The following is a 23,852-nucleotide window of genomic DNA, read 5'->3' on the forward strand; positions in this document are numbered from 1 at the left end:
AGTCCTGTTGTTATGAGGCCGATTGGTCCGGGGTGCGCTCTTCTTCCTTGTTGGAGGGTAGTTGGGAGCGGCCGGGTGGAGGGAGGAGTAGTTGGATGTCGGGAAGGGGAGTAGCGGTGGTCGGGAGGGCTTTGTTGTTCCTTCGCTCGCCATGTGCCCAGTAGCCTTGAGCAATGAACTTCGGGTTCATTTGTTGCTTGAAATTCCTGGAAGCTAGAATCCCCGGTGGTTTACTCCCGGCTCGCTGTACAAATTCCTCCCTGCTTCTCGACTATGTCTTCGTGATAGCTATTGAGGTTATTCTTACACAGCACACACTAGAGCAGTACTGAGACAGAAACTAGCTTTGATGGTCGACACATGAGCATTAGGTACCTAAGGTCAGGATACGCGATCGGGAACAGATCCAGAGAGAGGAGTTGTAACAGAACTAGTCTGTTTGAAATTGAGTAGATCCTGTCCACACCATGCTTACCAGAGAAAGATTCTTTCCTGATGATGATGGACGGAAAATCTTTGCGATGGCTGGTTGCTGCGGTCCCCCCCTCATAGCGAGCCTCCTCTCCGAGTACCATTGTCCAAATCAGTTAGTGTGGGGTGATTGTGGGTGCGAGCCTGTAGCTATTGAGTGGAATTGAACCTGCTCCGGGTAAAGTGACTGGTGGTGTCCAAATTAAGGCCGATTGCAGTGATCCCACTATTGGCCAGTGCGCCAGCTCGGTCCTCGCCATCCCTAAGAATCATCGACGGGCGCGGTTCCCAACTGGAGAAAGTGATGGCACTATTCAAAGTCCGGAAAGTTCTCTGGCGACAAAAAAAACTGGGAATAGTAGCAAGAAACTCTGTCTCCAAAAACAGAATCTCTAACATCAAACGCACATTAAAAAAAGTTTTTGTGCAAAAAACCATTCACCCGGAGATAGTTGGAATCTGCACCGACTCATCCGACTCAGCTAAAAAGAGGCCGACGCAACCGAGGAGCCAAAATCAAAATGAACCAGGGAAGCAATGCAGTGGTTTCTATAGAGCAGAATGTGACGTCAATGGGCACCAGCCTCTGTTTTCTTCAGCCCGGGCAACGTAGCGAGTCACGCGGGCTTTAAGTGTGTCTGTCGTGGCTACCGGGTCCGAACAAGACGACCAGATGCGCGCGAGACGCAGACTCGGAAAACAAAAAGCCGACCCGGTGTTTTGTATACGTGCGTGCAATTCATAAAATGAACGATATGGGGGATGTTCTCCACTTTTGCATGTACTCACCAGGGCACAGTAAGTCTCCGGAGGGTCTCCACAGGTGATGTTTGGGGGATCCAGAGAAACCTTCAGGTAATGGGTCATGTCAGCTCCCTCCGGCTGGCAGGCCATGTAGTCCCAGGTCAGGCCTTCGTCCGAGTAAATCTGGGACTTGCAGACGTCGTAGTGGCCCCACGCCGCCGGGTAGTGCTGCATGGCCGCCTGGCAAACCCCGGTCCACAGCGCCTGCAGCGTCAGCGCAAAATGGAAGCGCATGACTGGTCCTCTCTCGGCGCCCTCTCGGGGGCCTGTGTCTCGTTCTGAGGGGGGAACTAACGAGGGATCCCTCTTGTACTTCCACTTATTCCAACTCACTCAACTGGAGTGAGGAGGCATGCCAAACTCCCCTCGGGTGGAGTGAGAGTCGTGTCGTGGTGTTATCGTCACGACTTCTGGCCCCTTTTTGAGGTTTCTCAGGGTGGTGGGTAACTACGAGGGATGGCCTGGTTACCAGCCCATTGAGAAGATAAGGGGGGGAGGAGGAGGAGGAGGAGGAGGAAGGGGGGAAGGGGGAGGCAGAATGGAGATAGCCCTCTGACACGCTGAGAGGAGGATGAGTGACAGATCTCCTCAGCTCGCCCAGCTGTCAATCATGGTCCTCTTCCTTCTGGTGCTGCGGAGAAACAGAAGAAGGTTGGGGGGAGGGGGAGAGAGGAAGTGGGTGATGAATATACCTCTCTTATGGGAGCAGAATTTGACAGTGAGAGAACATTAGCCGATGCTGCGGCGAGAATAGAGAGTTGGATGGGTGCAAGGTAGGGGTGCCATGGTGGTGTTTGTTGTCCATCAAAACACAGAAAATCGGTAAGAGAGGCCATCGGGGGTTACATTGGATCCTGCTGCCTTCACCCTCATCTCACTCAGCGGTGTCAAGCGTACAGTGTTACATACTGTTCAGCTCTCACACACACACACACACACCCTACTGCGTGAGCTGGAATGATGGAGAGCAGACGTCAAGATCTGATCCGATGGCGCCGTCCTAATCGGGAGCAGAACTGCGAGGCGCTCCACTGAATATCAATCTAGGAGTTGAACTCTCCGTGTGGCGCATTGCTATCGAAATACTATTCTTTATAAGCAAAGGGATGGTGGGGAAAGAGAGCCTGTATAGTGGCGGATGGATATATGAGAGCAGTTCGTGGACTGCCATGACGACATCTCTACATTGTCCCGTTCAGCCCAGTGCCGCTGAGCCGCGAGCGAACAGCCGCTCTTGAGTTTTCAGCGACGGGCAACGCCTTCCACCTGAACCACGGTTAATACAACAATTGGGATTACAGCTGCTTTTACGCTCGAGTGAACGAGGGGAAATAGCGAAGCGCCAGACGGTTTACTCAAACGGGATAAAGTTGCCACTCTTGATAAAAACGTCCGTCCGTTAACATAAATATCTTGCGGCTCGCGCTGCTTTCGCCTTTCTTCTCTTCTGGGGTAGAGCTGTCTGTGGCGGGAGCCGCTGCACTCCGTCACGTACTGTGATTTACCTCCCAGGCTACGTGGCGCCCATTTATATCTGTCAACCGCTGTGAGCGGTGGCCTCACTTTTCCTTTTGTCTAGAGTTCCCGGAGCTGAGCTTCAGTCTGCTCTCCCACTACTGCTCCTTCCAGTGGACGTCTCTTGGTCTTTGTCCTTGAAATGACCTTTAACAGGTTTGCCTTCAGGCCGTCTACGACCTGCGTGTATACGTTGGTGTGGATGAAAACGGTGTTATTAACACACATATTGCTAATTAAATCCCATTTTAATGTATCATTAGATTTTACGATAGACCGGGTCACAGCAGCATTAAATGAATGAATGAAATAACAATGTATCAGGAGAAAAAATGGAGGGGGGGGAATAATATTAGCATACCACAAACTGATCTGTGTTTCGAAAGATGTATAAGAAATCAGCACTATAGGTCGAGAACAAGTCGAGGTGACCTGTGTAATGTGAGAAAGACAATACGGGGAAAACAATGCACTGTATGTCCAGGGCAGGAGTTGTGTTGACGTACAGCGGAACACCAGAAGCTTGGAGACGGGACGCCTTCCAGATGTTTCTCTCGATCATGGGGACAGAGTGTCACAGATCCAAGAGATTCCACGTGTACAAAAGTATAGGAACGTGGTAAAAGTACATCTGCCTCTTCAAAGTACACATGTCATAGATTGGAACGAAGTGTAGGAGATCTGGAGCTGCACCTGTGTTGGGCCATTCAGAGACATTTCAATCTGACCGAATGTACATCATCATTTTAAGGAACGGCCGAGGTCAGGGACGAAGGCTCAGCGGCATACAAATATATAAAGTGCACAAAGGGGAAAAACATCATCTATTTCTACTGGAAACAAGATAATAGAGGCAGAACAAAATTGGTAGAGGTGAGGAATTCAAGAACACGGCACGACAAGATGAATCTTACAAATGGCAACAAAAAAAGTAATTCTCGGGAAAAATCGAGCTCTGTTACATCTCTATGGCCGGAAGCCGGGATTCCATTTAGCGGCAGCCGATCGAGACAGGCAACGTAGAATCAGTGCAAAAGAAATACAAGGGCAGCTCTTGCTAGTCAGAGGACGGAGGAAGGAGGACGAACGTTAAGGGGGGAAAAGAAATGAAGCACCTTAAATGTAAAATGTAAGAATGTCAATGGGGGAGATGTCAGCAGGTGAGGAAGCAGCCAATTATCCAGAGGAACTCTTGGCACCGAGCTCCTTGTTCCCATTAAGAGACATAATATTACCGTGTTACGGGGGAGGCGAAAGAGATGGCCGGAGAGTGTCTCGGTAAGTGTGTGTGTGTTTGTGTGTGTGTGCATGTGCTGAGGTTCAAGTCATGGGTAATGAGACAACAAGCGGTGGAGAGGCTTGGATAACAAGCAATAGAGATCACAAAAGCGGGGGTCATTATCACCCCCCCGCCCAGGACTCAGCGGCCCCCTTTGCCTTCATTAATCCCTGCTCACAAGCCTCCGTCGCCCCCGAAGGGAAGAGGGGAGGGAGGGGCGGGGAGAGCAGATGGGAGAAGTGTGGATGTGCATTTTAAGGGAGGAAAGGGGGATTTATTTTAGAGCAGGTCGCTTCCTCCAACCATCGATCAAGGTCCGAGGACATCAGAGGAGGCGTGCCCACAGGAAGGGAGACATTCTTGCGAGTATCCAGGATTGTGTACCGCGCCGTCGGCACAGAGCGACCAACGCGTGTACGGTAAGAGGGGGGAGGTCGCCGGGGGCGCGACGACCAGACGGAACGATTTTTGTTGCAACAATAAATAATGTGTGTGTAATGACGCCTGGTCACCACACATTTGTCATCCCCCTTTTTATCAGCGGCGTTACTCTAAACGTGTAAGATGTGAGGAAAGTCACATCGGGGGTCAAATCTAATGAATTAATTTTGAATTGAAAAATGTGTGACAAAAAAAAGGAAATCAAAAATGCTTTGAATAGTAGTTTGTGCTGATGTGGTTGTTCTACCGCAATGTTCAAATACTTGCATACATTTTGTTTGTATTACATATTCTCCCTCATTGATAATGCATTATCTATCAATATGCAAAAAAAAAGAAATGTCATTAAAGAGGTTCAGCATGACCAATTCAACAACTCGTCTGCCTGACTGGTCTCCACTTCACACTCCTTCACTGTGAGTGGCATACTTGACCGTGATTGGCTGTGATGTCACTGGATCGCTGCTCGTGCACACACACACACACACACACACACACGTGTTGAACCGAGATTCAAGGAGAAACTTTCCCCCCTCCAGCAGACGGATGTCAAAAGTAGTGCCGTCTGCACCGACAGGCTCACACATCCAAGAGGACGAACAATAAGCTAAACACATTTTGGAGTGCAGAGGAGGACTTATGAATAAAATATGAAGGAAAATATATGAAAAGTGTCAATATTAAAAATGGAAGTATATTTATTTATTTAAATGTTAAAGCAGCTATTGTATAGTGTCCTAAAGAAGTGAGTAAAAGCTGTTTTAATGTTTTAAAGATATTTTACTAAACTGAAGATGAAAGTTAAGTAGACAAAATGTTAGTCTCATATGTATGCAGCTAAATGTATGATTGAAAAACCAGATATTTGCACGTTTGTCAGACCAATTTTAACATCCATGTTTATCAATTTTAGCTTCGGGTCAGATATGGCCCTCGTTGCACACAATGGCATTACACCACACACACACACACACACACGAAAGAACACCGGTTTGCGCTCACAGCCCACCCGACACCACAGGGAACCAAAGGTAAGCAAATTAGTTGTAATATATATATATATATATAATTGTATTTTTTCTTCCACAAAGCTGCTGAGTTCACCCCCACACACCCTAACCTGTGAACCCAACCCCAGTCACAGCCCTCTGTGTCCGCTGCTATTTCATCCCCGGGGCCAGTCGAGCATGACGAAGTGTTTCTCCAAATCATAGTGTGTGTGTGTGTGTGTTTGTGTGTGTGAGAGAGGGGGTGTGGGGGGGGGGATGTTACACTTACGTCGCCCAGAGTCGCTCTTTACTACTGGTGCGTCACTTGTAAATCATGCATGTCATCAATGAGCACTTGAAGGAGCATGTCCCTCTAATCATGCCCTGTTCCCCCCCCCCCAAAGCTCCTTCTCGCTTTAACCCTCTAACTTCTGCGCTTTCCGTGGGAATCTATTTATTAAATTGCTAAAATCACACCTTCACATTCAAACTGGCACTTGCTTGTCTATTAAAACTAAATATAACACATGACGTTATTATAAATGTCCAAACATTTTAATAAAACTGCATATCCACTTTAGCCCTTAGAGATGGGGCCTGCAGCACAGAGTGAGGTATAATAATTACATGGTTACCTTTTTCTTTTTTCACGCATTTTATGCACTTTCAATGGCAATTTCGGACCCTGCTTCTGTCCTGCCTCAATACTTACTTTCATCTTTTCTGCCTCTACCTGTTTCATATTCCACAGAGAGAGAGAGAGAAAGAGAGGCAGAAAGACAGGGGGGCAAATAGATGAAAAATAGATAAAGGAAGAAGCTGGCCGTGCTACAGAAAAACACAAATTAAAATTAAATATAGTTCCTGCTGCTGTCTCCACTCACCAGACTCCTCCGCCTGCCTTTCCATAAACCCTAATCTCGCCTGTTAACAACCTGCCAATAGGGCCCCGCCGCGCTCATGAATAAACATCCGGAGCGTGGCCCCGCAAACATGACAGCCAGCCTCGGCGTGGAACAGCGGGCACGCCTGTGACGCATCCACGGGGCAGCCCATCACTTAGCGCCCGTCTTCACTCCCTGAACACATCGCCGCCTTCAATCGGCGGGCTTATGATCTTTTAATACTGACGGCAGGTAGCAATGGCCGCAGTGCTTGACAGCTGGTTAAGTGGTCGTGCTTTTGTGCGTGTGTGTGTGTGGGGGGGGGGGGTGGGGGGAGGACAGAAGGAATCACAAATAAATAACTCAACGCGCCCGTGTGGAGGCTTGTTTTCCCGCTCCTGATGTGATAGACTCCAGGCCCTGCTTGCCATACAGATGTGAGCCGTAACGAGGGATTTCACGAGTGTAGGCATTTGGGATTCTCAATTTGAGAGCTTTTTTTTCTTCTTCTGAAAGAGGCCCCATTAGTGCTGGCTATTAACCAGCCGTGCTTGAACCCTGCTGCGGGTCCTTTGACGGGATGTGCAGGCTGCAGCCTCTCTTCAAACCCCCGCCGGCTGCTGGAGCCAGACGGGTCAGGCCTCTGGAGGCCAGCACGTCCCTGTCTGCCCGAGGACGTGCTCCGCTTGCCTCCACCAGCTGCAGCTGCCAAAATCTTCGATCACTCCCTCGTGTCCCTTCTCACTGCGTCCATCCCACCTCCCCTCCCCCTCCCCCTCCCCCCTGGAGCTGCAGAAGCTGCCACATGCACTCTGCGTGTGCTAGAGCAGCACTTCTGACTGTGCCCGATGCTGACCCAGGCCGAGCTCACCACCACCCCCCACACCGCCTCTCCCACGGGCGTCAGTCACTCCAGCTCCATGTACGCAGCCAGTGCATGAGGAAGAGGAGGGGGCCGGGCGGGGGTCAGACAGTGAGACCGGGATCACGCCTCGCTCCGTCTCTAACTCGCTCCACCTCTCTCTCTCCTCGACACCAAGCCTCTCTCTCTCTCTCTCTCTCTTTCTTTGCGACACGGGAACACCTCATGCATTATTAAAGACACTCTTCCTAAAAGGCTGCTGGCGCATTGCTCTGCAGCCACGGTGACATGTCTGGATACTCAAAATGTCCACTTTAGCACCAAACAAACGCGCTCTCCCAGGTAGCTCCCGCATGCACGCTGGAAATGCACGCAGGGAGAGAGAGAGAGAGAGACACACACACACACACACACGGACATGGCAGCTGCTAACAAACAAACACATGAAGGATGAGTCATTACAGCCTGTCTTTACTTCACAGGATGATACCGAGGCCATGAAGATGACACTTGACTGTGACTTGAAATCTATTTATAACTCCTCCACCTTTCAGTGTGTTCACATCCACTCAGCGGTGCCTCGGCCCCTATGAGACACCGAGTTGAGGGTAACCCTCAGTAAAAGTATAACTGGTGGGATCCGATACAAGGCCACGGAAGAGTCACATCTGCGCGCTCTTACACAGATTGGAATCCTGTAGTTTGCGTCGCGCGAGAAGCTGAACGCGCGTGTCTCATAAACCAGTCCGCAGCAGGCTGCTCGGGTCGCTGTAGCCATGGAGGCCAACTGGCGGCAGCCGGACACCAACGGAATTACGCATGAAAGAAATCTAGGACGCGGTGAAGTTATAAGTTCCACAAGGGGGCGCCTCTAAAAAACAATGACCTGAAGACGTGCAGACAAGTTCTGGATGCGTTTAAGGTTTCTTCTTTTTTGTAAATGTGAATAGTTGAATAGTTGAATAGTCGTCCCTGGTGCGACGGCTTGGAAGTTGTTGTGTTTTGCTGTTTAGGAGGAGGAGAGCCTCAGCTCCCATGGCCGCTCCTGAGCCGTTAATCACAGCTGTCCATCAGCTGCTTTGACGCAGCAGCAGAGAGAGCATTATCCAACACACACACACACACACACAAGTAAACTTTACAAGCGAAAAAGAAACAAAACAACGACAACTTACATTTCGTGTATAGGTGTACTCCCCGTCCCCTGGCTCTTGAACGCCGCTCAACAAGTTCAGAGCAGCAGAAGGAGCGTGAATGGAAAAAGGAGCTCTTTAACACGCGCTCCTTAGCAGGAACGTGATGAGTGCGCACGTCAGTCTCGGAGGAATCGCTGCGCGCACCATCTCTCGCTTCTCGCCTGCATGCGTGCGTCTCGAGGCGGGAGGAAGAAAACGATCAAGAGGAGGCTTTCCCTGCCACTTCAAAACAAATGACTGGTGGCCGTCCAGAGGGCTCGGTCAGCACCGCGCCGGGCGTAAACGGGGGGATTTCTGAGCAGGTGCTCCGGTGCCAAAGTGTCCATCATCATCATCATGATCATCATCATCCTCTCTCTCTCTCGCTCTCTCCAAGTGTCATTCCATCACGGAGTCAATCCGAGGCGCAGCGATGTCCGCAGAAAAAGAAAGACACCCCACACTTCTGCAAAAGAAACTTTGCTTCCCTCTTGTTTTCTCTTCTTCAGTTTGGTTCTCTTGCGTCCGGTTTATATTTCCTTCATTTCCAAACAGTCCTGCTTGCGGATCTCTGCGTGAATCTTGTCCCCACTCTCTCCTTCTCCCGCGCCAAGACTAGTCTTCAGCAACTCAACAGGGGGGACGTGGATCACACCAATTAGAGACAGAGAATATACGCGCGTGCACCTTCCTTCCCCTGCTCGCGTTCCCCGGCGCGGCGCAGCACCGACCGCCCAGACCGAGATGACGGGGATGATAATGCGCTCCAAGGCTCTGCTGTAGATGAGACGCTCACTCAGCGTGTGCCCCCCTCTCCTCCACCCCACCCGCACACACCTATCGTTTATATCTCCACCCTTCTTGCACGTGTGCGCTTCGCCTTCCTTCAACCCCTCACACACACAAACACACGCCCGCACACACAAGCACGCAAACCGTCCCTCATTCGGGACCCAGTTGGGAAGTCAGGAGGAGGATCGCCTGGAGGTGAACATGTTCTCTCGATTATCCAAGGAATGCGAGCATTAATATAGTCTCAAAATAATTATTGCATCCGGGTGACATAAGAAGGGAGACAATCTCTGGGCATTCAAACAGTGTGGACAAACATATGTTATATTAAGTGTAAATATCTTCTCAAATAAATGTCATATGGACACACACACACACACACGCCAATAAAAAAGAAAGAGTGATTTAACTCTATTGTGTAAATAAAACAGTGGGTGTATATCGTTTTTTACATCCTCGCCTCGTTCAGTAAAGTAGTACTCCGAACTGGGAAAAGTCCGTTAAAATTACAGATAGGGGGGGGGAAGTAAGAAAGTCGCCGCTAATAATTGGCCAATAAACAAGTCGTTATAAAAGGAGTCACTTTTCATGTACCTTAATATCATATGAAAACTCAGATCTAACGCTCTTCATCTCAGCCTCCTCCGCCAAATACAATCCCCCAACGAGTGGATGTTATCAGCAGAGCGCCGTCTTCTCCTCGCTACTTAATTGATGACCACGAGAAGGGAGCGGGAGCAAAAGTCCGGTCGCGATCCCTCCGCGTGCAGGTTGTCCCCGAAGCGGGTCGACGCGCCTCTCTCTCTGCGGTCCACGCGCAGCCTCGATAGGCCCGGAGAGGCCCTATCATCACCTGCCTGCACACTTCTTGACCCCGACCTGTGCTGTGGGCATTGACGCGTTCACCGGTACCGCCGGGAGGACAGAGAGAAAGTTCCCTTGTCACCAGACGGATGTTTTATGAAATATAAAAGATGGTTAGCCTATCCAGCGTGATAAAACAAAAAATAATCTAAAAATCAATTGGACGAGCGCTGCCTCCGTGTTATCCACAAATGACCAAGAATCATGTGTGTGATTATCTACACGGTGCGTGTCTAATTCATTTCGGTGTGGAAACGCAGTGCCCATACCGCCTTGGCTCTGCGCGCGTCACGAGTCCTGTGTAGCCTCTGCTGTACAGACAGGTGAGTTATGCACACAGACAATGTAAAAGCACAGACGTTCAGTCGGAGGAGTAAAAGAGCTATTTCCCTTCCAGAGCAACACCTGATCTCATGTGTCACTGCTCAGTACAATCCGGCACATAGAAAAGTGCCGAATGAAATCAGACCAAAAACATGTTTGCTTCAAAAGTTTACGCGCTCCGGCATTCGTGTGGAGAAGGACGAGAGGGAAACAGAAAGCAGCAGCCGGAGCCTCTCACCTTGGTGTTCAGTGCTTCATGCCGCCGAGGACCAGCCCCCCGTGTCGCCTGTTGCCGCCAAATAAATCCTTTCCGCTTTGAAAAACGGAACATGTTAGCGCGCCGCAGCAAGGGGGGGACTCGCCGTTGGGAAGCCGCACCAGCTTGTCTCCGCCGCTCCCGGGGAATGGAGGAGAGAGAGAGAGCTGCTGGCACCCGCGCAACGTCACTTAGAGCTGGGCACACACGTGGAGACGACAAGGGGAGGAGGGGATGCTGAGAGGGGGTGGGGGGTCTTGCAATACAAGTGATAACCGTTTAAAGTTGTTTAAAATATAGCAGGGAGATTCCAAGTGGCTCCCCGAGAAAGAGCCCGCGAGGCAGCAGAGAGAGACTCACTCCGACACAACGAGGCGACTGACTTCCATCTCGAGTTTATTTCTTCACTCGGTTATGCCTCTGCTGTATGAGTCGTCCTGTCACATTGTACATCTGACACACACCATGAGGGACGAGTCCCCGAGGTCACATGGCAACTCTGATCGTCCCAGTGGAAGGATCTGTGGGGAGATCTATGGGCATGATTTTAAAAGTCTGTATTCAACGAAATAGTGGGAAAGATCCGGCTTCCAGGAATCATGTCCTCGTGATGGAGCAGCAGCTTCAGCGAGACAGAGAGCAGAGGGGTTCAGGGGGTTCAGGGTTAATGTGTGTACACCCACACATGCTGCCACTCTCCCCATCACTCTCTTGCTCTTTAGTCCTTAAACTCAGAGGTCGAACAACTAATTGGATGGAGACGTTTAAAACTTCTGTGTACACACACACACACACACACACACCTACACACACAAAGTCCTATGATGGGGATTCACGAGTTCAATCAACAGCCAATGGAGATATTGCAGATATCTTTGGTATAGAGGAGTAGAAATTACCTCGAAAAGCTAAAGGCACAATATGAGATCTGAAAAAAAGCGAAATTGAGTTGATTGAGAAAAGGCCAGACCAAACCATGAGGAGCCTGCATGTGGTTGTTTGACTAACAATGGACGGGTTAAGGACCCAGCCTTGGTGACCTCTCTTTACTTTCGCCCCTAATTCACTCCAGAGAAGAGGAATGCATGGTGGGACGCTACACAAAGAGCACATTTATGTCCTTCTTATTGACTCAACACAGTGACACACAATGGGTTCACTTTTTAATTTTTGTATTTAAGCTCACTGGCAGACAGTTAACGCAGCTTCCTGTCTCTCCACTCAACACAAAAGGCCCAGGGGGGGGTTACAGGATGCATGTGTCAGACAAGATGTGCGATGTGCACAAAGAGTGCATGGAGGATGAGTCTCACACGCACACACACACACACACATGCAAATACACGTGTGTCTTTAAATCAATCAGTGGGTTCAATAGCTGGCTCTTCACTTAAGGCCGATGATCACTCCACCCTTGTGTGTTTGTAAAGTGTCTCTTTTCTTTTTTCTTGTTATCTTTGTCATACGTCATGATGATTATGAGAAAATTGATGGGTAAAGATGTTTTTGCACATCCCTGTCTGGCGGACACCATGGAGATATAGATTTCTCTTTGTTTTCACGAATGTGTTTGTGTGGGTATGGGGGGGGCGCACGCATGTGTGTGTGTGGGGGGGGGGGGGGGGGGAGGTGTGGGTGTGCAACCTCCTGATGCATGTGGAAATATCTTGTTATACCTATAGTCTATATATATTGTTAGTTGTAGCTTAATATCCCGATCATATACATGTTGTGTGTCAAATCCTAATCTACTTGGTCATTTAAACTGTAATGTTTAGGGTTAAAAATAAAAAGTGCTGAATTGGTAATAATATGTTTAACTCCCAGAAACGTTCCAATAAACAGTCATAACGTCATCTCACATGTCAGAGGGGGTTCAGTCTTCACGTGGACCAGAGAAAGAAAGGAATGTGTTTCCGATGCAATCACGTCTCTGATATCTCAGCGTGACTTGGTGACGTCTGCATTCCTGCCAGTGGCGTCGGAGCTGCTGTGTGCCTCCGTTGCTCCGGTCCACTGTCCGGAGAGCATCCCGACTCCTCTCGGAAGGCGAGTGAGAAGTGCGGGGCTCACGTTGCATTGTGGGATGCCTCGGCTTGGAAGGACTGAATCGGGTCAGTCTCAGCACTTTTGGGCACGTGCTATGTCCCTGGACCCTGTGTCAAAGGTTTACCCCCCCCCCCCCCATCTGCTGCTTGCAGACCTGTGCTGCTGATCCAATCCTGCACAGTGTCCTAAACCCGCATAACCCGACGCGCCCACATTGAAATAACATATTAGGTTATAAAAACAATACCTGCGAAGAATTACATGGAGGCATAATCCAAAAAGTGCATGATTGAAAAGGGCTTCGTGAGTATGAGGTTGCGTGTGTGTGTGCGTGTGTGGAGGGGGGTGGGGGACACACACACACACACGGTTCGGTGGATTTGCACTCTGCTCACAGGCTGAAAGCCTTCTGCCCCGGGCTGATTGTGAATCCGGGCCATCCCGTTCAGATTTACGTGGCAGTGCAAGTGATTTGGGATTTACTTTCTTAACAGGCGCCGTGCAGATCCGTCCAGATCCGTCCTCGGTGCGCGGTGTGTGTCCGTCCGTGTAGTCGCGCCTCGCTGCTTTTCGTCTGGATGCGTCTGTGAGAGGCAGAGGGTTTTCTTTTTTTTTTTTTTTTCTGTGGCCAAGATTTTGCAGCTCAAGGCTAGAATAAATACAGTTTCTCATTCAAATAACAGCACTGTTTCATAACTGTCGAGGAGAAATACGTGGCACATGCACGTGGGACAGAGTTATTTCGGGGGTTGAGCAGGCGCACGTGGGGTCAGCTCCTGTTGCTATAACGATAGTCAGTGCGTTTACATGATGGTATAATTCGAATCTTGCTTTAGTCGGACTATGCTATCTTTTGGGGGATCTGCTGTTATCCCAATATACATGGCAGTGAGTAATTCGAATCATTGGCCGAAAGCATGTCATATCCGATACGATAGGCGGCGCTGTTTTCATTACAACTCGTGGTGATACAGCCATTTCCGCTTGACCTCTTCACCACCACCAACAACAACATTTGGAGAAAGATGGCGAACAGAGAGCAAGGCGAAGCTACATCCCTCTGCTATTCTTCCATGGTGTTAATAGGAGTACAGCGAATGCAAATGGCGCTATTGGCTGAGTTGATAATGGAGAGAAGACGCCGTCGCCGAAGGTACGCGGAGAATTTAATTTATCGTCTCTTTCGACTTCCGGGTCACGACATGGGAGGGAGGGAGGGAGGGAGGGAGGGAGGAGGGCGGCGGGATCTCGAGCATGCGCAAAGACGCAAAGTCCAGTTCCTAATCGAATTCAGAGTTACATGCCGCGAGAGTCGAATTATCAACTGGATCGGACCGAGCTATCCAGGGGTGTTAATCGGACCGAAGTCGGACCGCACATAGTCCGACTAAGGTGTTTACATGAAACGGATAATTTGATTTCAGTCCGACTAAGCCAATAATTCGATTGCATGTAACCGCACTGAATGATGACAAATGGTCTCGCCCTGTTCCCCACAGGGAGAAAAAAAGTCCTGCTCCCTGGGGGTTGGTCACCAAATTTGCTTTTTGTCAATACCAAGCTCCCCTCCAAATTGTCCTCTCAGGATATGCTGACAGAAGTATTGGTTACTGTAAGTGAGTGTGGGAATTGAACCCTATTGGCTCATTCGCGGTGTCATTAGCATTCACAAGGATGAATGAGCGGCCATGATTAGATACTGCACCCCGCCAGAGTCCAGTCAGGTTTTAGCCCCCCCCTATCCCTCTCCCCGCACACACACACACACACACTCACACTCACACACACACACGCACACACTCACATGTGAGGAGGAAGGCTCAGGATTCATATTGGGCAACTCACAGAGAGTTTTTGGACACATGTTAAAAGGGGGGCGGGGGGAATGACCTCCTTTTGTATGTGGATGTCCAATCAGTGTGCATGGTGAATGTTTAGTCAACTGAAGCAAAACATTCCCCAGAGTGTGCCGTATTGGACTGGGAGTACTGGGATTTTCTCATCAGCCCTGATTGGACATTTACAAACAAAGAGTGGCACATTTTCCCTTCAATCTGGTGACTGAAAACATCGACGGGAGGAAATGACTGCAGGAATTCAAATGGGCCTCCAGCACCACTGACTCAAATCAAACCATAGAAATAAGAAGATGCAACACAAATGTTGTGCTTATTTTACTATCAAGGTATCGATGGTGGAAGGTGAAAGACCCGTAGAATCCATCGCCACCGGTTTACATGTGTCCAAAAAAACATGCATTGACTTCCCATCCAGTGACCAGCGTGGTCCGTCAGAACCCCTTCAAGCGCCACAGAGAAAGTGTATTTTTCTCTGCTCCCACCAATGCACCGGCAGTGTAAACATAAACTGAGTACCAGTGTGCTTCATGTTATTACTTGTTGTATGTGTATACACCAGTGTATGTGGCTGTGTGCGCATGGATGCTCCCAGTGGCGGACTGTGATACACAAGTCTCTTCTTTGGGCCAGTTCCTCCTCAACTGTGTTCATAAAAGACAAATATGATTTTTTTTCTCTCTCTTTATGCAATGTAACTCAATATTGTACATAGGCTTTTGTAGCATGTGGCGTCTGCGTTAGCCTTTTTATGTTGCCTTCAGGGTCGGCCTTGTCGCTCTTGAAAAAAGAGAGTTCAATCCCAACAAGACTTTTACCCGGTTGAATTAAAATCCTTCAATTCATTTTTATATTAAATTTTTTAGATCTAGATTTGACAGGAAGAAAACAGCCTATTAAGAAATGTGTAAGAAAAGACGCTGCTGTCCTCTAATTGTGCAGGCTGCTCTTATCCAGCAGTGGTAACTATGAAAAGGAGTGCGCTATAATTCATAGACATCCCACAAAATCAAATGTTTTCGCATGAAGACAAAGGTTTATTTTGAAAAAAAGACTGTCTGCACGTAACGAGAGAACAATGACGCGTGTTGCTGGGTTTTGCTTTAGAGAAATGCACGAAATAGGAGTCCCCTTTTCGGAAGATACTCCGGAACAGCTGCAGGACGGATACAAAACTGGAGAAAATGTCTGCGGAGGTCTCAGAATGAAAAGTGGAGATGTGTGTTATAACTTCAAGTGGTTCACAGATGCTTTCTGTCCTGCTTCGATGGAGTTGGACTCATCTAAAAGTGAGAATGGGAGAAAATCCATCAGCCCTGAACAGTAAAGCTCTAAATATAACCGGAACATGAACCTGTGATGTCCTTTATGATTCGTAACGCATGACTTTCACAGTCCGACAGTTGGAACACAGGTTACCGGAGACAACCGCTCGTACACGGAGGCTCCAGTTCAGCGAGCCCTCGGTAAGCACATTGTCTATTGATTGGCTCATGAATTGCTGTGTGATACAAAACAGATAATCCCATTTAGAGTTCCGGTTCTCCTTCCCAACGGTTTCCCGAACCTTCCCAGGCAAGAATGGAACACAATGAGTTTGAGCATTGAGCAGCTCAGAGTGGCCCTGCATGCATGAGTGTGATTCTGAGCTCAACAGTCGGCGGCCTGCACTGCATTTGACCTTTCTATTCTCTGGACACACTGTATGTGGGGCTTTAAAAAAAATTATTTTTATTATTATAGTCACCTGAAGAAGGAGGTATTCAGACCTCCTACTGTACACAACAGAGCAATGACCCGGGACAACACCTCTGTTTTTGATGTTTGACAACGAGGACCTGACCTTTGGTCTTTGCGCGCTTGACCTTTGACAGAAAACAGTCTGTCCGTGCAACGTGGGTTACACAGCCGGATAGAACAGTTGCGACGTCTCTCCTTCCGAACCTGCGGATTCCAAACAATGTTTGGACGCCATTTTATAAACACCACGTTTCATTCAAGTGTGCCGATGAAAACGAAACAAACCGCAAACCGCACCAGTGGTCACTCGTGCGGTGACACAGAGTTCAGCGATGACCTGTCGGAGGCAGACCCGGGAGCCGATATTTACACGTGACCAATGGTCAAACAAGTGTTCCTGCATCAATGTCTCTGACGCACTCCGCGACTCAAACACCGACACACATCTGACACCAGGCCGAGATCTGAACTCGGACTCCCCCCCCCCACAGACGTCTTCACACTCAGTCGTCGACATGTGCGTTTATCGACCCACCAGAAGCACTTGGTAGTTTGGACCGGACAGTGACGACTGTTGGCTCCACGGGGAGCAGCGTGTGACTCAGTGCGTTTACATGATGGTATAATTCGAATCTTGCTTTAGTCGGACTATGCTATCTTTTGGGGGATCTGCTATTATCCCAATATACATGGCAGTGAGTAATTTGAATCATTGGCCGAAAGCATGTCATATCCGATACGATAGGTGGCGCTGTTTTCATTACAACTCGTGGTGATACAGCCATCTCCGCTTGACCTCTTCACCACTACCAACAACAACAACATCAACATTTCGAGAAAGATGGCGAACAGAGAGCAAGGCGAAGCTACATCCCTCTACTATTCTTGCATGATGTTAATAGGAGTACAGCAAATGCAAATGGCGCTATTGGCGTTGTGTGTTTGTTTTCTGCCGGCCAGGCTCCCGGCAGTGACAACTTATCGTCTCTTTCGACTTCCGGGTCACGACATGGGAGGGAGGGAGGGAGGGAGGGGGGAGGAGGGCGGCGGGATCTCAAGCATGCGCAAAGACGCAAAGTCCAGTTCCTAATCCAATTCACCGTTACATGCCGCGAGAGTCGAATTATCAACCGGATCGGATCGAGTTATCCAGGGGTGTTAATCGGATCGTAGTCGGACTGCACATAGTCGAACACAGGTGTTTACATGAAACGGATAAATCTATTTCAGTCCGACTAAGCCAGTTATTCGAATGCATGTAAACACGGTCACTAAGAACGTGCACGGGGAGCGTTATTGACGGGCCCCTCCGTTGTGAGATCTCGCTGGACACGGATCACGGGCCTCGTGGGTTCGGCCGCTGCACTGTCTTTGCTGTCACTCGACGCGTTACGGGGGATGTTTGTGTTCCCAGTCGGTCGTGATTGATTTTAAAAGTGCCAGGTCGTTGAAATTATAGGAAAAGAAAGGCGGTCAAAGAAACCGTGGAAAAAGGCAGTTATCGGGTAGATTCAGGCTTCAGATTGTTCCAAGAGGCTTTGATGTGGGGGTTGAATATCCTTTTTATAATTCATCATGACCTTAGATAATAGTTCATCAGCTGGTTTTAAGAATAAGTGTATGTGACTTGGCATTTTCAAAGCTAGTATCAGGACAGGCATGAGAGCACTTCCCAGAAAAGTGAAGTCGGGAACATTGTATGACAGGCCAACAAAGGCCTCTCATACAATGTTCCCGTCACGCTGAACTTTTTTGTTCAGCGTGACGGGAAAATGGAAGAACGTGCGAATGGAAGTTAGAGGATATGTAAGTAAACACCCGGCCAGATGGTTCCAATCTGATCGGTGGAGAAGTGGCGTGAAGAGAAGTATATCATTCAGAGTTAAGAGCTCTGATTCTTTGGAGTTTGTTGTGAGCTGGTTGCCCGAATCCGAACGGCGTCTTCCTCTTCATTCTGCCCCGACAGGTGTGAAAGATGGAGGACCGACTCACATTGGACTGGAGTCGGTGTGCGTTTATTATCTGCTGTGGAATGAGGATGCAGATACGACTCGTTCCCGTGTTGCGGGCTGGAATTCTATGCGCAGTGAGAAATACTTCATCAGTCCAGTGTCTACTCCAAATACTGGAAGGCTTCATCAACACACTGGCTTTGGGTTGACGGAGGAGCAGCACACAAATAATTATTATAATAATGCACCCGCAGGAATAGGGATTGTCGGAGAGAAAATAAACTGGAGATGTAAAATGATCACTGAGGAGTTGATTCATTATTGGTATCAAATAGTGTTAAAGAGCCGTACAGTAGTTAAGCAGCTTAATGCGATTACTGGCATGCTTATCATATCAACAGTGGATTAAATCACTGCTATTTGAATAAGTATTATTCTATAGATTTTTAAAAACTTAATATCAATGGTTTTTTTAGATTACAATTAACTGTTACGAAATAGGAAGACTAAGACATCTCAAGAAGTGTATACAAATGATACTCAGTTTAAATATGTATTCATATCCACTTAGCCCCCCCCCCTGGTGCAGAGTTAATAAGAGTGATCAGACACGATGCGCTCAGTCGAGACACAGAACAGTTTATTAGAGTGCGGTTCCCATTTGTTCAACAACCAACAGTTATCGTAAACAGTTGTCTTACCAACACTTCAGCTCCTCAAACTTTAATCCAAGTCTTTGCAATATAATCCGCGAAAATCCAAGCGTATTTATTGTATTAAGGACTCAAAATAATATAAAAATGTAATTCCTGATCAGTCCTCGCACAACATGTTTGTGTTCAATGAGTGACACATTAGAGAACGTGGCCATCAAACAATGTACGTCAATTACATTTTTTTTTAATCAGCCACAATCAAAGATGAATCGCTGATTGATGTTCAAAACGTCTTTATATTTTCACAACTCGGTCACGTGGAGACGGAGAGATCCTCAGTGGAAGGAAGTACTTTGTGCATTTCAGTCTTTGCTATTTAGAGGAACGGCGCATTAGAATTACGACTTTGGATGAAGTCGTCGGTTTCTGGCGACAGAGCGTGTCCCACCGTTGTTAACCCCAACATGTATTTATGTAAAAAAAATCAATATACAACTCCTGCCCGATTGCGGCTCGTCCAAATCGGTCTGATCCTCGTTTTGATTGCAGCATTTCCATCAGATTTCACACAGTATGTGTGATCAAATGTTTTAGAATATCAGACGTCGGCGCTTCGGCCTTGAATTTGTTCAACAAACCTGGAGAGGAAACCCGCCTCACTGCGGCTGTGGTCAGGGTCACGGTTTACGTTTCTTGCGATGGTCAAATATGATTTCAAAAGCTCTTCCGCCCAGACAATAACCAAACTGTTTGAATCTGAATAAGATCTTACTTTATTTGTGAGTTTGGTGAGAATAAGATCAATTGGCAGCTGTTTTAAAGAAAGTTCAGAAACATAAAACTTTCCCCTCGCCCCGGCTCCTAAAGTGAAAGGATTTGCTGTTTTCAGCTGTCTGGAAAAGGAAAGTAGGAAGTATTAGTAACCCTATTAATAGAGAAATTAATGGTCTGTTGCTCGGTTCTACGGCAATGCTGCGTTACAATCTGGGTCGCAAGAGCTGCAAACTGAATATAGTTTGCAATACATTTGTCTGGTTGATTGAGGTTAAAAAAAAAGAAGTGTTACGAATTTTATCTGTACTAAATGAAGTGTCAAATTATTTATTATGTATAAAAACAAGAACAAACACGACAGATCTGACGGTGAACATTTGTTTCCACACAGATTGCAGCGCCACGCGACACGTTCAGAGACTTCAGCCCGGAGCGGTGAGGTGAACGCCGACACTTTGCATGAGCATGTGTTTGGAGATGGTGACAGCTGAGGGGCCCAGTGAGACCTAAGGTGACGTCATAACATTCATTGTGAAATCTTTGTGACGGGAGAAAAAAATAAAAAGAGAGACTAAAAAGGACAAGGCCTTTTGAGAGTGTGGCCTGGTGATGAGATCCCTGACCACATGTTGGTCCACACTAGGACTGGCTTTCACTGCTCCAGTCTGGGATGGAAAAGGTCTTGGACTGTTTCTTCTGCTCTCCTATCGTGTAGTCCATGTGGATGCATATGTGCCTCGCGCTCTCCTCCGACGGGAACATGCTGATCTCCCCGGTGACCACCGTGTCCTGCACCACGTCCACCGGGGCGTCGAGGTACAGCACCGCCTGCTTCCAGTGGGTCTCCGGGTTGAACGGGGACGTGGAGAGCACGAGCCCCTGCGGCTTGTCCGGGCACGGGAACGTGACCGTGAAGTGGACGCAGAAGGCGTTCACCGCCGCGGAGCCGAACGACTCGCACCGGAACGCGCCCTTGACCGCGCGCAGCTCCTCCACGGTGACCGTGTGCAGGTCGAGCTCGGCGAAGCGGGCCGGGTGGGAGAGCACGTCCTCCACGGTCACAGAGTTCACGGTGATGTCGGAGTTCATGATGCACCGCCTGGCGAAGTCGGACATGCAGGACATGTCGACGCCGTACTGGTCTTTGGCGGTGTACCAGAAATGTAAGCGGTCCTCCACCACCGGGTCGCTGATGGGCGACACGTAGAGCTCCGCCTTGCTGGGCAGGATGATGCCGCCGGGCTTCAGCCACTTGTCGCGCGCGTAGAGCACCGAGTTGAGCATGGACTCGTGCAGGAGGGCATAACCCATCCACTCGCTCACGATCACCTCCACCATCTCCGGTAGGTCCGCCGTCTCCACCGTGCCCCGAATGACTTCGATTCGGTCCTCCATGTTGTTCTGTCGGACTATGCGCACCGCCTGCTCCGCGATGGAGCAGGCTTCGACGGCGTAGACTTTACGAGCGCCGGCTTGAACGCAGAAAATGCTTAACACGCCGGTTCCTGCCCCGACGTCCAGGACAACTTTCCCCCGTATGGACTCACTGTTCTTCAGTATGGCCGTCCGGTACGTGTTGGTCCGGACATGGTCCGCGATCATTTCCTCGTGGATGGTCACATCGGTGTAGCTGTCAAAATACAGTCTATCCTGCCGGATTTTGTCCAATTTTCTTTTCTTCACGACATGAGACATGTTCTCGGGTCTGGGGATGCAACTTAACGGTGTTTTGTTGTGCCACTTCCGCATCAGAAGGTCTGGAACTTGTAGTTTCCGGCTGCTCGCAATGAGAGAGACGCATGTCTAAGTCAACTACAACTCCCAGGACCAGAGCGCCAGTGACGCACGTTGCTGCGTCTAATGACAAGTTGGTACATTAGGCTTCTCACTGGGTTTAGCGGCGGGATATGACTTCTTTCTTGTTTACTAAATCGGTTTAAGATGTGGGACCTGCCTAATTAGGCTTTTCTGGCTGCAAATAAAGCCACCAGTAATGCCTTTATAAAATACCAATGATTATTACAAATACCCCCGGAAGTGTTGCTTTATCTTTGAGAACAATAGGCCCATACTTTGATATTCATTGACACTAATTTGACATTGAGAAACAGTTTGTTTTCCCGTATTATATGACTTTATCAATGAACCTACTGTATATTACACAAGTGTTCCTTTGTGTTTATGTTCATGAGGCTACGGATAATTATTGGACACAATATTACAGTGCTTATAGAAACCTACCCAGCTGTGGTTGAAGAAGATGTAAGGAATTAAAAACTACATAACGTTAAGGTGTTAGTAATCTGAAAGTGAATTCAATAATTTTCACCTGAAACTTGATTTACTTCAATTTTGTTGCAATTTATTTCTCCCTGATGTACGATATACTTTTACTTTGGGTCTTTATACAGCATATAGTGTCAATAATATTATTGTTTTCCAGGCACGGCTTTGAACTGTGCGCCACTTGATGCCCAACGCTTTATCTGATAATTGATAGTGTATTTGTCATATTGCCTTTGCAAAGCTTTTAGATTTTTCCCTCTGATGAAGGTCCTTTAGACCGAAAGATAAGCAATAAAGTTTTCTCTGCATAGATTTAAGTGTGCGGATATGTATTCTACCATATTTCAGAAGGAAATCTACAGAAGGAAGCCATGAATAATTTTCAGCGTTTCACGCTCTATAATTAACATCTACAGTACACCTACTGTACATTGTGTATCTCATATCAAGCTGCACAACACAGCATGGCCATTACCAGTTCTGAGCGCCCCCATAAGAGATGGCAGGCAGCACACAGCTGTGTCTCAGCTTTCCTCTCTTCATGACAGTCCTATGGGACCCTTTGCACTTTTGTCTCTGAAAAGATACTGGACAAATGAGCAGTCGCTGTATCCCATTTCATAAAGATGAGGGGGGGGGGGCACTAAAGGAAACAGCAGTTTGAGGTGAGAAGTGCAGCGAGATGCTGTATTTTGTTGTTTCCAAGACATGCGTTTAAAGCAAGAAGACGTTGTAATGTGAAATAATAACCTTGTGAAAATCAGAAGAGAATATTGCTAGAAAATGTGTGTGTGTGTTGCTGGTTATGTGGGTATATGTGCATGCCTTCACATTTACACACTAAATTTGGATCCAATGTTGACTTTCAAGCACTCCTGGGAAAATGTGTGCATTTAATAATTCAGCCTTTTCAAAAACGTTATGGAGAATAAAGCAGGGAAATAATTCCGCATGCACTGATATGTTTTCGGCTTGAGTGATGGAAACAGCAGCCATCAATGGGAACTGAGCCATACCTTTGTAGTAAACACCGACTTGATATTCAAAGCCCCGTTCTTTTCCTTTAGGATATTTTTGATTTATTTTAAACCAGAAACACACAAACGGCAAACATTATCTAAAGATGCAGCGTCAACCTAAAGCGAGCCAAATATCAAAGCCGAACGACCACGACCGACTGGTCAAAAGCACAATTGGACCAATTGCGAAGGAGGAACGTAAATATACAATAGCATAGATTACTGGAGCGTGAAATACAGAGAGTGGAATTCAAATTGTGAGTCAGTTGGCAAGAGGCGACGTAGCCAGTAGACATAGCAGACAGAGAAGCAGCTGTTGGCCACGTCGTCCTCTCCTCCTCTCAAGCTTCAGGTAGAACTGCTGCCAGGCCCAAACACAACCAACTGCTCCTGGCACGGCTGAGCGGTATCCTTAAAGTAAGTAAATGACAATGCACCTGGACTCCGCTCTCAAGCGAGTGCTTCCAGCTGACCCAGGTTTAGGTCAGGACGTGCATCACAGCTGGGTTAGAATAACCCGGTGGAGTCACACTCTGGTTCCAGGAAACTAGGTTAAGACGTCTTTCCAATATTAATCATCTTGGTGTGGCTGAAACATCTGAAGCGTCCCTCTCAAAAACAAAACGCTGCAGCCCCTCGGAGCGTCTTGGATGCGGAGGTACACTGGCTACCCGTGACCGGATTAAGCGATAGCTCACGATATGTTGTGATTATGTCACAGCTAGTGAGGGATGTTCCTTTTTTGGCACGCATTCATTTGTAAGACTATAGGTTATGGTCGTGTTATCTCTCTACTTATATCCCTTTTGAATTTGTAACATACAGCCCTTCTTGCGCTCTGAACAACTCGTCTTTTTTTATTTT

General features: G+C 48.0%; 2 protein-coding genes across 6 annotated transcripts in view; both read right to left on the reverse strand.

Annotated features, from left to right (window-relative positions):
- ntng1a (netrin g1a) overlaps positions 1-9,087 on the reverse strand; it is a 97,525-nt gene extending 88,438 nt beyond the window's left edge. For all 5 annotated transcript variants that reach the window (XM_056433887.1, XM_056433888.1, XM_056433886.1 and 2 more), the window contains exons 1-2: positions 8,421-9,087; positions 1,261-1,906 (exon numbers count right to left, since the gene is read on the reverse strand). In XM_056433887.1, the coding sequence (XP_056289862.1) occupies positions 1,261-1,509 (249 nt within the window). In that variant the 5' untranslated portion in view covers positions 1,510-1,906; positions 8,421-9,087. The remainder of the gene's footprint in view (positions 1-1,260; positions 1,907-8,420) is intronic.
- Positions 9,088-18,871: 9,784 nt separating this feature from the next.
- prmt6 (protein arginine methyltransferase 6) lies at positions 18,872-22,252 on the reverse strand. The gene has a single exon (XM_056433890.1). The coding sequence runs from the start codon at positions 21,430-21,432 to the stop codon at positions 20,323-20,325; it is 1,110 nt and encodes a 369-aa protein (XP_056289865.1). The 5' UTR covers positions 21,433-22,252; the 3' UTR covers positions 18,872-20,322.
- Positions 22,253-23,852: the final 1,600 nt, after the last annotated feature.

The sequence above is a fragment of the Pseudoliparis swirei genome, chromosome 16, assembly GCF_029220125.1.
Source record: "Pseudoliparis swirei isolate HS2019 ecotype Mariana Trench chromosome 16, NWPU_hadal_v1, whole genome shotgun sequence".
Taxonomy (NCBI): domain Eukaryota; kingdom Metazoa; phylum Chordata; class Actinopteri; order Perciformes; family Liparidae; genus Pseudoliparis; species Pseudoliparis swirei.

Bases quoted from the DNA above. Each gene is read 5' to 3' on its own strand.
- prmt6 (XM_056433890.1), bottom strand. From the start codon at position 21,432: ATGCGGAAGTGGCACAACAAAACACCGTTAAGTTGCATCCCCAGACCC.